Below are 18967 nucleotides of genomic sequence, written 5' to 3'. Positions count from 1 at the left end.
AGTCTGGGGAAGCCAGGAGGGAAGGAAACTTGAATCCTCTACCATGGTTTGGTGAGTTCAAGAAGAAAAGGAAGCCAGAGCTTTTGGCTTCGGGAAGTAGTCTAGGGAAAAGTTCGTTTAGTCAGACTTGGCGTTAGACTTTTGTTTTCTTTCATGTGGTTTGCATATCCCTGAAACTGTTCTAGGATTGTTTACCTGTAACGTAACTAAGCTAAGAAACGCTAGACTTTGCCCATCCAACCAGGGCGTTGCAACAGACTTTGCAAACTTTTAAAGGTGCGTTTGTATTTTCCTACATCCTTGTTTCTTGCAGCTGGGGTGCTTTTTGAAGTATTCTTGTAACCACTGAGTATTACCTGTAACTAAAAACTGAGGGAGCCTCAGACTGAAGCAGTCTGTAGCAACTGAATAAAACTTTTTCTTTCTTTTTGTTTTCTGCTTTTTACAAGCCTCTCTGAGTGAATCTTTTGGCTCTGGAGAAAGTGGGGGCTAAAAGGGTTCCCCCCACTCTCTCTAATGCAAACACGCCTCAGGCTGGGTCATCAGGTACCAGTTTTCTTAACCATGTGTAGGCTTCCATGGAGGATTTTTGAGCGTTTTTCCCATAGCAAAAGAAGGAAAGTTTACCTGGGATTTCCAACCCAAGCCCAGGGAGGGACAAACTCTGAGATTAAGAAGGATGGTGGTGGCAGCCATTTTCGAAACAACCAGAGATACAGGAAGGTTTAAGGAAAAGCCTTGCTTGGAAAGCATAGAGGGGGTGTTTCAGCATTTTTCTTCCCCTGTGGGCTTGCTTTGTAGCTTTAACCTGCTACAGAAGCCTACATCGGATCCCTCAGAGTTAGGCAATTATAGGCCTGTGGTTGGCCAAGGTGACCGAGAAGGTGGAACTTCTCAATTGCCAACTCTCAACTCCAGGCAGTCTTCGATGAAACAGATTATCTAGACCCATTTCGAACTGGCTTTCAGGCAGGTTAGTGGAGATTGCTTTGGTCGGCCTGATGGTTGATTTCCAAAGGGGAACTGACAGAGGGAATGCGACTCTTTTGGTCCTTTTGGCTCGGCAGCTTTTGATACTGTTAACTATGGTATCCTTCTGGATCATGTGCAGGCCTGGGTGTAGGGGGCACTGCTTTGCAGTGGTTCTGCTCATATCTCTCGGGCAGATTTCAAAAGGTGCTACTTGGAGATTGCTGCTCTACAAAGCAAGAGCTTTTGTATGGTGTCCCTCAGGGCTCCATTTTGTCTCCAAAGCTTTTTATTATCTACATGGAACTGCTGGGAGAGATCATCAGGGGATTTTGTGCAGGGTGTTATCAGTAAGTACGCTGATGACACACAAATCTACTTCTCCATGTCAGCTTCATCAGGCAATGGCATAACCTCCCTAAATGCCTGTCTTGAGGCAGTAATGGGCTGGATGAGGGATAACAGACTGAATCCAAACAAGATGGAAGTGCTCACTGTAGTTCAGGAAATGGGACAGACTGACCATGACTCAGTCAATTAAATATAATATCTGAGCATGAGCAAAGTGTCTTTCAATACAAGGCAATTATAACAGCCATATTTAGGAGATTGGAAAGAAGTGAGTGTCTGTGTGTGTGTATTAGCCCAACAAGAATCGTAAAGCAATATGTAGAAAGACATCCTTCCCTCTTCCCTGCAAAACACTAGCATACTCAACTGAAATATCCCCTCTGCCCTTCTACTATCTAGGAACCACTTCATGTTATTATAGTGTAAAGTTTATAACTATATTCATCATTTCAGATCCCTGAAACACAGAAGACATCCAAAGATGCCTATCCCGGAAATAGGGGAGAGGGTTGGGGAAATCCAGAGACTGTTAACAAGCATAATGTTAGGCTTTCTCAAGACCCTTTTGCACAGCTGCGCATGCTTAGCTGTTCTTTTTTGCTCTTTGAAATATAACTGCACACATGCACTGGGAGGCAAGGACGAGCACAGTATACTGCTAGAGTGGGCATACAAGCAGGTCACTGTGACTCAGGATGATGGCAGTTGGAGTCCAACCTTTCTCACACTGAGAAACCCTGCTCTAGAGACTCTGTTGTGTTTTTGCTCTTCCTAGGCCAGAAGCTTCACCCAATGGCTGCCATTTCTAGATGCATCATATTCCTGCAAGGATCACAGCTACTGGCTGAAGCTTCTAAGGCTGGAGCTGAGAGACAGTAGGAGCCCTGAAAGCGCAAAGTAAGGATGTGCCTGAATGGTCTTGGGTAGCCGCAGATGGGGCGGGGATCGGTTCCTTTAAAAACCAGGTAAGGAGGTTCTTACCTGATCCCCCACTGCCCAACCGCTTTTCCGGGTGTAGCACTCATTTCTCAGTAGGCTGTGGTGCTGCTTCCAGAAGACTGTTCACGGCATCAGCTGCTGGGAGCATGTGCGTGGCCTTTTGGAAAGTGAGCACCGCACCCATAAAAGTGGTGGGGTGGTGAAGGAGCAGGTAAGGACCTGCTTACCTGGTTTTTAAAGGAAACCATCCCTGCCCTGCTGGGCCAGTTTGGATGCGGGCACCAAAGCCAGTTCATCGCTTCGCTAAGGAAGTGCCGAACCAGTTTGGGCACATCCCTAGCGTGAAACTACCCATAGGAGGCAACAGGTCTTGTCATGTGATTTTCTCTACATATACTCCATACACTTTTCTTAAGTGTGAGAGAAGGACAGGAACGAAAACAACAACATGACTAGTTAGCAGAAATTCCTGAAGCTAAATTTCTGAAGTCTATATTTCTGATAGCGTGTTGTGTGGCACATGTCGTGCTCCATTTGGAGACGCGAATTCCCAAGGTGGAGAACAGCTTTTGAACCAGTATATTTGATTTGTTGTTGAAATTAAACTTTTACCCCTTTAGGATTTGCATCCCTGGTTATGGTCGACAGCTTCCTCTCAAACTGGAAAAGCTTGTTGGAGAAGAGGTTGCAGTTATATGATTTTACTCCAGGGTGTTTTCTAGACTATGAGATTTGCAGTGCTTAAAGTGTTGCAAAGTGTTACGGAATAAAGCAGTGGTTTGAAACCGCAAGTGCAGCGATTCTCAGGCAATATTATATGCAATGTGACAAGGTTTTGCCTGTCTATCTTGTCCGTCAATATAGCGGTTTTTTCAGGCAGGGAGCTTCCATATTCCACCAATGGAACACATTCACTGGCCCCTCCTCCTTCTCATTTTTGGCCAATGGGGTTGTGGAGGGAGAGGGGGATTGCTGACGCAACGGAAGTTAAAAAAAAATTTTCTCGTTGCACTTGCACAAATCTGACAGCAGGGGGAAGCATCATTCCCAAACAATGCCTTTTTGTCATTGCAGGCTTGCAAAAGGCAAGCAAAGATATTTTTAAAAAAATCCAATGGTGGAGAAGGAGGGAGGAGGAGAAGGGGAGGCAAGTGATCTTCTAGTGAGGGAAAGCAATCTGAAGACATAGAGTGGAGGGCGGGGGGAATGGAGCACAGAGGAGAAACTGCACTCTTATTAAGGGGTAGTCCAATGGAAAAGATAGGGGAGAGCTGCCATTTGGAAATTCTGCTCATTTAGAATTTGAATTGAGGGATACAGTCCCTTTTCTACAAAGTCATTTCCTCCATTCCTCTACTAAATAACAGCAGATGCTTTCGGGATCAGCAGCTGAAAGCATTGGTGAATGGGCTTGCACCAGTGTGCAAAAACCCTTGTATAAACATTTAAAAAAACTAAAGGAAGGGGTTGGAGAGGGGCAGCAAGAGCAAAAAATCGGGAGGTGGAAGGGGACTATTTCCCCCTTGCCTCTGTAAGCAGTGCCTGCCGCCTCCCCTGCATTCAGTGGGGGTGGAAGGGAAGGGAGACTATCACCCTCCCCCTGTCATGAGAGCTCAACATTTGAAGAGGCAGAAATAATCAGGAAAAGTCATTTTTAAAAGGAATAGAAAAAAACGCTCCCTCCTGACACACGTGCAGTTTCCTGCCTCCCCACTATGGAAAAATATAGCTACTTTCCTGCAACTCATTTACAATGTTGTAGGGCAAAATTGCATCATTATAATTCGAATCCAGGCATGGGGAATGTGGATGGCACCCTCCTGACAACGCAGCGATACCGATGCGGAGACACGGGCAATATAGACGGGTACTTAGTGAACACGCAGCGAGTACGTTGCAATGTGTAATCTGGAAAGCACCCAGGTGTGCTTATTTTGATGGGCTACACGTGAGCTAAATCAGACTGAATATTAGACCTGGACCGTCAAACTGATCAGAGCCTTAATCCAAAGGATGATTTTTTTTAGGTAGCCAACATTTTCTATAAGCCAGCTAGCTACCTTAGTCAGATCACAATTCCAAAAATCTTGCAGAGCCCTGACACTCATGGTATTCTCCATACTGCAGTGTTGGAAGGAAGATACAAGAACTTACCGTATGTTGAGTGTCTCTGCCCTGTAGTTCGGAGGAGGCCATAGAAACATCAGCCTCTGTATTATTTTGTTGTAATTTTTATAGGGACATCCACCATGACTATATGTTACCTTTTTAAACCAACCTCCAAGGTTGTTCTGATTATTTTATTTTATTTAAGTTATTTACTGGTTGACTCAGCCTTCCATCCTTCCGAGGTTGGTAAAATGAGTACCCAGAATGTTGGGGGCAATATGCTAAAATCATTGTAAACCGCTTAGAGAGCTCCGGCTATAGAGCGGTATATAAATGTAAGTGCTATTGCTATTGCTAATGTTTGGCCAGAATGATGGGATTTCTTCCAGCATAGCCAATTAATGGGATAGATTAGTATATCCACTATGTAGACAGATGTGTAGTTAGATAGATAAATGTAATTAGATAGATGTGGATAATTCATAAATTGTTACTTATCTTCAAACTATAATATATGTAGAACTGCCTTCTTGGCTAAATTTTCAACTGTTTTAACTATATTAGCTGACATGAATCGAATTTGTTATTAATGTTGTGTTATACTATTTCTGGTCAGTGACCGTAATAAAGGATGATGATGACTGAACTCTTGAATCCCTTCCCTCTCCCTGTTGAAAGAGAGGCAGCACAGAATGGGAAGAACAAAACCTTTGATGAATGCAGTGACTCTTTTGTCCTGACAACTAATACTTCTGTATTTTGAAGCCGTTGTATCATTCATACAAAAAGAATCAGGGCTTTGAGGCAGAGCATGTACTTTGGACGCGGAAGGTTCTCTTCCTGGTACCTCCAGTTACGGCTGGGAACTATCTGTCTGAAAACCTAGAGCATTGTTGCCAGTCAGCGTAGACAATAATGCGCTTGTCTATAATGAGATGGTCTGACTCTATATACAACTTCCTATGCTGTTTGAATTATTTCTTTGTTATAAGGTGGGGGTACAGTTCCACAGCCCATAGTGGAGGAACAATCCCTGAACAGCAATATATTCTACAAACCAATACGCCCAGATTAAAAGCCCATTAATGTAAGGATCTGTTTCAATAAAAATGTTTTCACCTGAACCTAAATTATTGTAGGAAGTGCCTAGGGCACCTCTTTGGATGGGGCATTTCACAGTTGCTTCCATAAAAGAACTATGGGAAGCTCTAACATTGAAACCAGATTGAGGAATATAAAGCAGTTGCAGTCAATCTTCCGGGCAAATGTGCCACAACTCATCCAGAGAGATGCCACTGTAATGCATAAATGCAGTATATATGCAGCCCATGGTGCTTTGGTGTAGTTTTGCCTTTAGTCTACTGAGCAGGAGCAGAGGCTAGGGTTGTGTGAACTGGCAATGCAAATAGGCTCTGTGCATGTGCATAGTTCAATACAATTGCCCCTGTGCATGTGCAGAGGCCTGGACCGGGCTTCAGCTGGCCTGGGCTACAGGGGGGAGGCTGGGTGGGGTGGGGTGGGGAACCGCTGCCGCCCCCTTGGCTGCCGCCGCAGCTCATACTTGTAAGTACATATTTATTCACCTCCCGCCTCCGCTATACTTAGGCAAGCCCCCCTGTACTGGTAAAAGGGAATCCTCACTGAATTCCCTTTACCGGTATAGTTTCAAGCCAGATGAGCTGGCTCGGTTCGAACTTGAACCGGGTCTCGCTCGAGCAGGCCAAAACCAAGCTGAACTGGCAAATCCAGTTTTGTGCACACCTTTAGCAGAGGCAAGCAGGAGAACAATCCTGATTGCAATGTCATAGCTAGGTGCATGGGTCTTCTTAGTCCTGCCTGTGACTTGCTAGATGCTTCTATCGATGCCTTGCAACAAGGTGACTATCTGTGAACTAAAGTATGACAAGGGGAGGGAAATATATTCAAATGCTACACATAAGGGTACATCACAGTTTTCTTGCTGAATCCTCTGAACAGAACTGCGATTTTAAAGTTCAGCTAACACTTGTATCTAAGCAAAGGTTTTAATAGTTCATTAAGTGTTAGCATTTTATTTTGATTTTGGGTCACAGCTTTTGTTAGCATTTTTTTTTAAACCAGTGAGGACATAGATTTAACACTACCATGGGCTGTTGTGAACAAGTACTTACAGATATTTGCGGTGCCCCTAGGAATGGGGAGATATGAACCAGCGCTCCAAGGCCGGCCCTGGTAGCTCTTCTTGCATTTCCCACAGTCTGGGCCTGTTGTGTTGTGCTCACATTCGCATAACAGTTTTTTGTTTTCTTCTCTGCAGCCAGTGGCATGAAGGTTACACTTGCACCTAACAAAAGAAAAAGCAAGGTGTTATCACAAGTGGAGATTTCATTCCAGGCTGTTATACTTCAACTGAAATTCAGCTCTTGATAACAAACAGCTAGATAACAAAAACCTGTGCTCTTGTTGTTTCTGTTTTAACTTGTTTTAGTTAAAAAAAACACCCGGAACTGTTTCAAACTGCTTTCAGACATAAATGCTATGACAGTTGGGATGCTGCTGTTGGTTCGTACTAATCAAACAAAACAAACAACATCAAAATATATTGAGTCCAGTTCAGTAAGCACAGTGCTCAAATCAAGGAAACTACACATAATTAACATGGGAGTATTATATCCCAGTACTATGAAAGACAAATCTACATTATAGACTTAGTTGGCTTAACTGTCATTCTTGTTTCCTTGGAAAATTGTAGTTTGTGTGTGTGTTTGTGTGTGTGTGTTGGTTGGGAGGGGGCAGTTTAGGATTATTAGGTAGGAATTCTCAGTACTTCACCAAATGGCAGTTCCCAGGATTCTTTAAGAGAAGGCTTGAAGTAAAATTGGCATCAAATCAAATTGACATGATTGTAAAAAAAATCACAGTATTAATATTTCCTCAGATGCACTGTTCTTTTAGAAATTTCTTCCTCAATGAAACCATAATATTGGTCCTGAAGTGTCAAAAAGATCAAATTCCTCATTGCAGTAGACTGGAATTGTGTGATATTGGGAGCCAATCATATGATATTAGGTGTTAAATCACAATAAATATGAGAATCAGTTAATATGTGCATTAATATGTACACCAGCCAGTGTGGTGTATTGGTTAGAGTGCAGGACTAGGACCGGGAGACCTGGGTTCAAATCCCCATTCAGCCATGATGCTAGCTGGGTGACTCTGGGCCAGTCACTTCTCTCTCAGCCTAACCTGCTTCACAGGGTTGTTGTGAGGAGAAACCTAAGTATGTAGTACACCACTCTGGGCTCCTTGGAGGAAAAGCAATCGGCCCCTCCCTTACACTAAAGAGTGAACCAGAAGGGAACCCTGTCCTGTCAGGCAGTGACCTCTAGGGATCAGCCACTCAGCACATGGTGACGGGGACTTAGAGGGCCCGGTGGCAGGAAGTGAAGGGGTCCTTTGCAGGGGAAGCAACAGGATGGCTGGCCAAGCCATGGCAGCAACGAGGAATTCTGCAGGGGCCTGAAGTCTCTACCATGGTTTTGGTGAGTTCAGGGAAGAAGCCAGGGCTTGGCTTCAGAGAAGGGTTGAGGGGAACCGTGTGTTAGGTAGCTAGTGTCACATTTCTTTATCTGCTTTGCAGATCCTTACAACTCGTCTATTGTGTTTTATCTGTAATGTAAGAATGTTCCTTACAACTAGGGGTGCTTTTTGAATTGTCTTTGCTACTGGGTAACTAAGATTTTAAAGTGTACCACTCCAACCATCAACTGGAGTGCTCTTTAGAATTATTCTGGAAAGTACTGTTTCTTTTTTTAATCTGAAACTGAAGCTGAGAGAGAGAGAGAGAGCGAGAGCGAGAGAGAGAGGAGAGAGAGCGAGCGTCTCAGACTGAAACAGTCTGTAGTATTTTGAATAAGGGATATTTTTCTTTTTGGTCATTTACAATTTTAACCAGCCTCTTTGAGAGGATTTTCAACTCAGGAAAGGGTTGTGGGGGTGGAAAGGGGCCTCACTCTGGTGCAAACATACCTCAAGTTTGATTATTCAGCAACAAACTACCAGGCTTTTCTCCTCACTCATAGGCTAGGAGGAGGTTTATGTAGGAGGTTTATATATACATATATTTCATTTGGTAAAAGAAAGGAAGTCTCCATGGACACTTGCCCAGATCCAGAGAGGAGTTAAGTTCTGTAATTAGGGAGTGGTGGCAGTGATTACCAAGAAATGGTTAAGATTTAAAGGTTAAGTTTTAAAGCCTCCATGAGCAGACATGGAAGGAATGAATCAGCATTTTGCAAGTAGCAAGTAGCAAGCAAAAGTAGCAAGCAAAATTAAAATTAACAAGCCTCAGTCCTTCATGAGGGCAAAAATCTCTGCACTCACACTGCTACTCAGAGTGAAAGTTTAAAAAATCCTATAAACAACTCCCAGCACAGCCAGAAAAGAGGGAGGAGTAAAAGAATCTGAAGAAAGGATGGACAGGGCACATGCAAAGTCCACTCCACACTAGTGCCAACCATAAAATGGACACACCCTTATATAGCGACTGTGCCCAATAATAACAACAACAACAATAAAAATAATAAATTTAATTTCTATACCGCCCTTCCAAAAATGGCTCAGGGCAGCTTACATAGAGAAATAACAAACAAATAAGATGGATCCCTGTCCCCAAAGGGCTCACATTCTAAAAAGAAACATAAGATAGACACCAGCCACAGTCACTGGAAATACTGTTCTGGGAGTGGATAGGGCCAGTTACTCTCCCCCTGCTAAATAAAGAGAATCACCACAGTAAAAGGTGCCTCTTTGCCCAGTTAGCAGGGGTAAGAATGCAGGAATAGCAATTAAGCAACTGTGAGAGAAAGCCCAGAAGCATCACACACCCACCCACCATAAACACTCCCTTCCAGCAATTGCTAAGGAGAAGGACCCATTATCCTAATCTTGATGTTTGGAACTCTCGCCTATCCATATTTGCTCTAGTCTAGGAAGGAGAACTGGTCTTGTTGTAGCAAGCATGAATTGTCCCCTTTGCTAAGCAGGGCCTTCCCTGGATTGCATTTGAATGGGAGACTACAAGTGAGCCCTGTAAGATATTCCTCTTAGGGTATGGGGCTGCTCTGAGAAGAGCATCTGAGGTCCCAAGTTCCCTCCCTGTCACCTCCAAGACAGGGCTGAGAAAGACTCCTCCTGTAGCCTTAGAGAAGCCTCTGCCAGTCTGTGTGGACAATACTGAGCTAGATGGACCAATAGTAGAAGACAGCTTCCTAAGTTCCTCTTCAGAAATTCAAAAATGTAAGCATGATGGAGGTATGCATGATTGTTTCTGTGACTGGAAGTCTGGTGAGTTCTAGGTCTTAACATAAGAACATAAGAACAGCCCTGCTTGATCAGGCCCAAGGCCTATCTAGTCCAGCATCCTGTTTCACACAGTGGCCCACCAGAAGCCACTGGAAGCCTACAGCAGGAGTTGAGGGCATGCCCTCTCTCCGCCTGTTACTCCCCTGCAACTGGTACTCAGAGGCATCCTGCCTTTCCTGATCACTTCTGAGCATGAAAACAAGCTTCAGCATGCTTACAGTGTTTGCCTTGTCAGATGAATGCTGTAAGCATACAGAACATGGAGTGGTGTGGGTCACTGCCAGGGGCAGGGATGTGCACAAAATTGATTGTGTGTTTTGTTTCAAGCTCAAAACAAAACATAGATGGCTGAAATGTTTCATTGAAAAGGCTGTTTTGATGGAACAAAACTTGAAACGGTTCAAGTGTTTTGGCCATAGGGAAAAATTGGGAAATTTGAAATACCCCATTGTTCCTCATGGGTAGCTCCAAAGTGCATTGGGTGGTAAGGCATGAATGATGGGTGCTACCTACAGGTTGAATATCCCTTATCTGGACATCTGAAATTTGGAATGCTCCAAAATCCGGACACTACGCCATAACAAAACCAAAAAACAAAATGCTTCAGCTCACTCACTTGCAGATTCCCAATTTTGCTGCTTTTAAACATGCAGTCAAAACTTACTTATTTCAGAAGGCTGTTAGTGACAGGGGTTTTGTCTGCAATTCTCTCCAGTTGCGGTTCTGTTTTTATTGTGAAGCTTTTAAATATTTTTGATGTTCTCACTTTGGCGCTAGAGGAAAAAGGGAAAGCCCCCCTTCTCCACTCCCTGCTCAGTTTGGTGCCTGCTCTGTTGGTGTCTGTTTTGGCGCTCTGTGGGGCCTGCTTTGTTTGGTAAAGGTGTACCTTTACCAAACAGAGCAGGCACCAACAGAGCACCAAAACAGTACAGGGTAATGTCGAAAATATCAAAAAGGCCTGTAGTTATTGTAAATTCAATGCTTATTTGTTTTTATCCTTTAAATAAAACCTAAAAATATATAAAACAGTAACCTTTCATGTTTAGACTTGGACTTCATGCCCAAGTTATCTCATTATGCAAATATTCCAAAATCCAGAAAAATCCGAAATCCGGAACACTTCTGATCCCAAGCAGTCAGGATTAGGGACACTCAACCTGTACCACCCAACACAGAAAAGAAATGGGCAAGCAGGTGATTCTAAATTTTTAACCTTTCCCCACACACCCCCATTGGCACAAGTTAATCTCTCACACACAATTATGACTCCTTAGCATTGTAACAGCTGCCACAGCAGCACCCTTAGCAACAAGCATAGCCATAAGCTCAACTAGTGCAACTTCAGCCACATTTTGATTGAGTACAACACCTTGCAATGCAGACTGCAGAGCAGAGCAGACCAGAGCAGTGAGTGAAACACAAGTTAGTCTCAAAGCCACACATGGAGCTCATCACAGCAACTACCACCAAATATTGCATGCGTGCACGTGCACACACACACACACACACACACCTCTGCCACTGTCTATTTCTTGCCACAACACTACCTCACAAATAAAGCAAACAACAACTCAAGGAAGGCAGGCATCCAAATTCTGCCTTTGTCAATTTGAGATCCAGCAAAACCAGATAGTTAAAGCAGCAATAGCACAGAATATTATGCTCAGTGCTGAGAAAAGAAAAGCACAAAATCAAAGCTTCCTTCCTTCTCCCCTGATACATCCTCTTCAAGAGAGGCACACTATAAGGGCTCTCTCTGCCTCCCAGTCCCTTTGAATACAATTTGAAATTCCCTCCTTTTGGACTCCTCTTCCCTACCCCCCAGCCAATGGGGGTGCAGTTGCCCATGTCAACACTTGATTTGTATGATAACAAGCCAACCAAGAAGCAAGGAGATTGCAAGCCAATTGGAAGCCAGTGCCAGTAAACCAATCAGCAAGGGGAAAACAGGGAAAGGGGAATCAGTGCCAGTAAACCAATCCACAAGGGGAAAACCTCCCTCACCTTTCAATCTTCTAATAAAATAAATTTGTGAAAATGTGCCACATTGCAAGAATGCAGGTAAGTTGATCATGATATGGACAGAATGTGTTAATTTGTGGTCTTAATCATTTTATCATGTGGTGCTTGACTGTTGTACTATGTGAATACTGGAGTTAAAATTCAGCTTGGGGTGACTTCTACACCCCCCGAAATGGCCTAGGGAATCGATGTCAATGTAAGTCTAGGAATAACTGTATCATTCTTAATTTCTCATTATTTTAGTTTTGGACACTCGCAAGGCATTTAGAACAATAAAGGCTTATTCTGTGATAGGATTAATCCTTCTAAATAGTTTGTACCATTGCTGATTTGTATAATGTTAATGTATTGTTTAAATTTTGAGTTTATTGATATAGTAATTCTTACACTGTTAGTTCTGTTTGTAAATATGAAATAATTTTTGCTAATAAATAATATGTATGCAATCTGTAAATAATAGTAATAGAATAATTAAATATTAATACACTTTAAATGGTTATATTAATAATCAAAGTATGATGATTAAATTTTACACACACACACACACACACACACAACTTGTTAAAAAAGTTGCTCGGGAACTCAATCTGCTTTCAAAATGAAAATGCTCTCTTTATCAGCACTAAAGCATTGTTATTTCTTTCCAGCAGATGTCAGAAATGGTTTAAAATAGTTTTCAAATAGATGCTGGAAATGTGCCCAGGTATTTAGCAACTCTGTTTGATTATTTTCTTAATGATTTTACATCTGGTGGTTGGAAATATTCTTCTGTGGGCATTTGTCACTGGTTCCACTGAGTGACTAGTAATTAGTGCAAAGCAGCACAAGGAATGGGCAAGATTTTTTTTTTAAAGCAACTGCAAATGATCAGCTGCCAAACTTGACTTCCATTTAAGAGCAATTTGACCTGAAGCAAAAAGCAACCCACACATATATCCCCAGGGTAAAGCAAAGTTGGGGTATCTTTAGGAAGCTTCAAGATAATGGCAAACAGAACTGGTAACTAGGTAGACACAGCATAAATTTCTTCTGCAGTTAAACAAATGACACTCTCTGAACGGCTGCCATTCAAATAATAGTTCATTCAAGCTGGCTATAGTAACAAACACCTTTTTCCTTTTAATTAAAATTGGCAGAAAAAGAATATTTGATAACAGGTCTATAAAGATGCTCTGCTAAGCAGACAGTTTAACTATTCTATATTTGTGCTGCTGGTCTTTCTTATAAAGGTTTTTTTTTGCACACTTTCAAGGACTACAGTTCTACAAATATATATCCATTTACAAACTGTTCATCTCACTGCATTTTTCTTGATATTGGAATAATACTGTCTGATTAAAACTTACAACGAATGGAACCTCTGTAAACAGGAGAGAGTCTCCTACAAGATCTCAGGGATTCAAATGTGTAGAAAAATCACATAGTACATTTATATGAGAGTACCGCTACATACTAGAGGGATGTGTTTGAATTTGCATGTTTCTACACTACTTGTAGAAAGGCAGAATACAAAGGAGAAGATTAGGCTCAAAATCCTATCCATGATGAGTTAGCTTTCTATGTGTAGGAATCTTCTACATGGGGGAGCATTCGAGCATATAGTCCTCTCAAGCGATGTCTCGTCATGTGCTTTCTCTGAAGGTCTGAATCGGCTCCAAGTTTTATTCTTTGTTCTTTACTGAATCACAGATGTCTTTGCTCTGCCACAATATTTTTATTCAGCCATCATTCATTTTCTTATATTTCATGGAGCTTTTCAACAGCAGATTTATTTGAATACCTCACATTGCTTTTCTGATTCCTCTGAACTGATGTCAGAGAGCACATTCAAAAAGTAAAGGATTTCCTAGAGGTTTGTAGTGTCTGCGCTAGATAGCTCTGTGGTAATCTGAACTGGTTGGCCAGAAATCCTAACAAACAATTCTTAAAACACCATGGTAGGGATGAACTCTCACTAGTAAGTCAGGGGAAGCTCCCACTATACTTTGTGTGCAGAAGAGAATAGATTTAGGCACCAGCACATTCAATTTAAAAGGCTTTCAGGTAGAAGGGCTGGGAAAGACTTTTTGCCTAAGACCCTGGAAAGCTGCTGCAGTTTTTGTCCTGGGCAAGTAATGGTCTGTAATGCTCTAACTGTATAAAGATGCATAGGCTGCTATAATCTGCCTTTCTTCATCCTGCAATCTGGAGCTGCAAACAGAGGCAAAATTAAGATGAGCTGTAACAAGGTAAATTACAAATCAGATGCATGCTTGGATTTTCTTGGACCATACATGAATGATACAGTCTAATAAGAGAAGTCCTTTGCTCTGGACTGGTGATGGTGTGAAAAAATGTGTGGCAAACTGTCACTGTGTTCCTGAACTGCAAGACAAAGCTGTGCTGAATGGGTCCAGTGACAACCACAAGATTCCTGTAGCACAAAGACGTTTTTGGTTATTCTGAGTTGACTGGAGAATGTGCACACACAGCGGTGATGTGCACATTCATAAGGAAGTATGGAGAATGTATGTAAGTTAAGGGAGATTTTCCACATTCCCTATCCATGGATATTAGAGAATGTGAATTGCTGAGAACTCAGTTAATGTATGTAACCCCCATGATGTTCTACATGGCTCAGGCATGTGAGATGTCAAAAAGTGCTTTGAGAATGCAGACTTGACATACATATTCTCCAGCAGTCCTTGGAGACTCTGCATGGGCAGCGCAAATGCCCCTGTTCATGCTGTCTGCACTTTTTTCATACTTTTATACAAATGTACCCAGACATCAGAATTTATGCACATTCTTACTGAACACTCATTAAGTGCAATGGAGACACATAGAAGACGGGTCATCATGACCCACATGAGGAAAGCTGACTGGGAATTGAAAAGATTCATGAGCTGTGCGCACTCCTGATTTCTGATAGTAAGAACCCACAAATCTTCAATGATAGCAGTTTGGCACTGTGCCATCACAGAAAATCTCTGGGTTCTTCTGACTAGAAATCAGGACCGTGCATGGTTCACCTAACTCTCAATCCCTGGCAGTGTCCTAATTTTTCTATCTGTGTTCTGAATGTGTTTTGTTCTGAGTGGCAGTATCAAGGCAGTGTGTGCACACATGCATTCAGAATGGGGCCTTCCTGATTCAACCTGAGCAGGATCTAAAATTAACTAAGCAGACATAAAAAATGTGTGAGCATGTGCAAACTAGCATGCCTTAGAGGGAACGCTGATCCCTGGCCAGTCACCCTCGTGTGGGTCATAGAGAACCCACCCTAAATATAATACATACTGGGTGACATGATGCTAAATCATGAAGCTAAATATTATTCAAAGTAGTCCCATTGAAATTAAAAGGACAAGTTAAGCAGTGCTAACTAACCATTATAAAACAAGTTGTTCTTGTAAGAACTAATCTGCCTACTTTCCTTTCACTATCTGTACAACTGGACTAAATTTGGTTCAAATCGATGTCCACGAGTTTTATCTCTTGCACTTCAAATGTTCATACATCTGCAGTCTTGGATCGGGGTGGATGACATCATTACAAACTACACCACTGAGGCATCCCTGTGCGTCACTCGCTACAACTGTACCTAATTTGGTCCAAATCGGGACAGTCCTCAAGTCAGTGCACTTGCGCCTCAAACAGTCACATGTCTGCCATCTTGGATAGGGGTAGCTGACATCATCACAAGCTGTGCCATTGAGGTTTCCCCATGTGCCCCTACAGCTGTAGCAAATTTGGTTCAAATCGGTTAGGCGGTTCACAAGTTTGCCTACTTGAGCCTCAAAGGTTTATGCAGCTGCCATCTTGAACTGGGGTGGGTGACAGAACAAACTATGCCATTGAGGTGTCTCTATGTGTCCCTACAACTGTACCCAATTTGGTTCATATTAGTTCAGTGATTGCAAAGTTGATGAGGGGTGGGACACACACGGACACACGGAATGCCAGGTGATCTCATAAATGTCCTGGAAAGTAGGCTAAAAACAACACCTATGTACTGCTGGTATCACACTTGTAGTATCACAAGCTTGTAGAAACTTGTGACCAGCTGCCACAAGTTGCTATATTTTTTCTGAAAGCATGTACACGGTTTTTTCAGGCATCAGCTATCTCTGTCTCTTCTAATTCACTACCCTTCCAGACAATTAATTTCTGAGAGTTCAGCACTGGCTCACTAGATCACTGTTTTTATTGGAATGGGTTTAGATCACTATTCTACTCACAGCATGGCTTCCCTTGGTGCAAACTCATTAGCCTCAATAGCATCAGAGCAATTTTTTATCATTCAGTAAAGAAGTCATCAGTAGATATGATGAACTTAAGGAGGAAAATTCCTTTTGACATGAGTAGGTGACCATTGGATCAACAGATTCAGAAACAGACATAGAATATCCATAATAAATGGGAGGATACAAATATAGGAAGCGTTGCATTCTTAGATTTGGTGGTAGGGACTACTGGATAAAATTCTCTTTTCTGGTCTTTGTGGGAGTTCTGACTTCAGTGATCACAGTATCTGTCCTGACCTTATATTCTATGATACATAGCAAGAGATTCACACTCCAAGGGATAATAGAGAACAGCAATGACATTTTGTGCTGCATACTGAAAAGCATCACCTTCTGAAGCACTGACATGGGATTCTCTACATCTTCATCAATCTAGAGAGATGCAATTGAACTACTCTAGTAAATTCTATGCATGTCATTGTGAGAGAATTCATTCTGAAGCTACAAAAATGACTTGTGTACTGGAAAGATTGATGCATAATAAATGGATAAAGGAGAAGCCAATGGATGCTTAGCTCAGCTGCGAAATACCTATGCAATGATTATTGTCTGAAGAATGTCTATGTCAAAAGGAAGAAGTTAGAATTGTGCAGCTGAAATATAAGTGGATTGAAATTGCAAAAAGTGAATATCCAACCGCTTATCTGGAAAACAAATTATAATTACAGAGCAGGTCAGAAGCCTCTCTCTATTAGTTGGTGTAATTATATCTATTGATTACACAGATTAAAAATAAAAAATTGTATTTGATTGTAGTTCACTCCCTTATATCTATCATTCATATTCATATATATATATATATATATATATATATATATATATATATATATATACACACACACACACACACACACATATACACACACACACACACACACACACAAAATATACTAAAGTCATACATGGCAAGCCCCACCCACACAGTACTTTACCAATCGGAGGTAACAGGACAGAAGCATCATGGTGATGGGGCAGTGGGGATTCCATATGCAGATTTGAAAGAGGAATGGGTAGGGGAGGGGGCAAGTGACTGAGGCGAGCAGTGGGGAGGGGGCAAGTGAGAGAGTGAACGAGTGAGAAATTGAGCAGTGGGGAGAGGGCAAGCACACAAGGGGAGCGGCGGGGAGGGGGCAAGTGAGTGGAGGGGAGGGGGCGAGTGAGCAGCAGGGAGGGGTGACCAAGCAAGCGAGCAGTGGGGAGGCAGCAAGTGAGTGAGCAACCAGGGAGTGAGTGAGCGAGCGAGGTGAGCGGTGGAGAGGGGGCGAGTGAGAGAGCGGACAGGGAGTGAGAAAGTGAGTGGTGGGGAGGGGGCGAATGAGCAACTGAACAGGGAGTGAGAAAGTGAGTGGGTGAATGAACAAGTGGGAGGGGGCTGCTGAGAGTGGGTGAGCAATAAAGCAGGGGCTGTGGTGGGGGGCAAGAAGAGCAAGAAAGTCATAATGCACAGATGCTCTGTGTGTGTTCAGCTAGTATACATTTTTCATTGTTTAAATTTGTGTGCCACTCCATGCTGTAGGTTGGAGGAGGGAATACAAAGCCAAATATGGGGAAAGATTTGGAGCTTGCTTTAATTCATGCATAGCATTATGGCGACTTGCAAAACAAAGCAGAGTTGCAAGGGGTTGGCCTTATTCAGAGAAATGAGGTGTACAAAATCATTCTGTCGGATTGCAAACTGCAGGTGACTGCTGGGGATCTCAGAACTCCCCGAGATTGCTGTGAGTTCACGCAGAGTTATAGTCTTGGGTGCTGCTGTGCCTACACCCTGCCTATCTTTTCCCTCTGCCAGGAAGACATCACAAGGGACCACAGATTTCCCCTTCCATGGATGGGAGGCTCTCCTTGGTATCACACAAGGCAGCAGACTGAGGAAAGATAAACAGAACCTCTCCCCCCACTCGTTTCCTCATCCCCTTTCTTGCCTGCATAAGTGTCACTCCTTCGCACACCCTTCTGTTCTGTTTGATCTGCTTCATATTTTTGATATTATATCCTGCATAACTTTTTGTAGTCTTGGTGCTACCAAGGTTGCCAAACACTCCTATTTTCAACTGTGCTTCAGCTGTTTCAACAAACTTCATTTCTTGTCTAATCACAAGTCAAATTTGCAATCCTTGGTTACTGGACACTTGCTAATTGGGTTTCAAAGGTAATTCCCCCAACTTGAGCAAAAGCACAGTTACATATACATGATAACTGACACATGTCTGAGCAAGAGTGGTTACAAAGGGGAAATGATCAAGAATTGTTTCCTTGTGTGCATGAGTACCCGAATTTTGGAAGTGGGTAGCTATTGTTGTGACTGAGCATTTTATTGCTGCACAGATGCAGCATTAGTCAGGATGCAAGTCATTAAGGCTCTCCACACGAGCAGTGTGGAGAGCCTAAGAGGGTTCTGCAAGGAGAACGGGCTTGACCCGCCCGCTCTAGATGGCTGCATCGGCTGCCCACACAACTACTGGCTCTGTCATGGAGTTGGTTGTGGTGGAGGGAACTGAGGGCCTCTTGGCCCCTGGAAGTCCCAGAATGCCCCGTGCAAGTGCTCGATTCCTTTAGCTTAGATGGGTATCCTCACTTGATTAGCCAAGATAGGGCCAGATAACAGGGATATCTGGCAGCTTCTCAGAATGAGGAGCCCATAGGTAATTGGTCAATGGACCAGATTTCTAAAGTAATTTAATGTCCTCAGATCTTTTGACAAATACATCTTAACCTATTCCAACCCCAAAACAAGTGTATAGACCTATGGATAATTCTCTACCAGTTTGTTTGTTTGTTTGACATATTTTCATACTGCTCCAAACCTACGTCACTGGGCAGTTTACAACAAAAAAATAAATAAATGGCAACAGAAAAGGTTAAAACATTAATTAAAACAAAATAAATGACATCAGAAAGTTAAAACATTAAAATATTAAAATTTTAAACAATGAGGCTATTCTCACAAC

The 18967-nt window shown here is 42.6% G+C and overlaps 1 protein-coding gene across 14 annotated transcripts in view; it reads right to left on the bottom strand.

The window, feature by feature from the left end:
- NTNG1 (netrin G1) overlaps window positions 1-18967 on the bottom strand; it is a 334331-nt gene that overhangs the window by 117851 nt on the left and 197513 nt on the right. For all 14 annotated transcript variants that reach the window (XM_053244435.1, XM_053244428.1, XM_053244423.1 and 11 more), the window contains one exon: window positions 6519-6691. In XM_053244435.1, coding sequence (XP_053100410.1) covers window positions 6519-6691 — 173 coding nt within the window. The remainder of the gene's footprint in view (window positions 1-6518; window positions 6692-18967) is intronic.

The sequence above is a fragment of the Hemicordylus capensis genome, chromosome 4, assembly GCF_027244095.1.
Source record: "Hemicordylus capensis ecotype Gifberg chromosome 4, rHemCap1.1.pri, whole genome shotgun sequence".
Classification (NCBI taxonomy): domain Eukaryota; kingdom Metazoa; phylum Chordata; class Lepidosauria; order Squamata; family Cordylidae; genus Hemicordylus; species Hemicordylus capensis.
The sequence above is the reverse complement of the archived record's forward strand: the minus strand, read 5'-3'. Positions and strand labels throughout refer to the sequence as shown.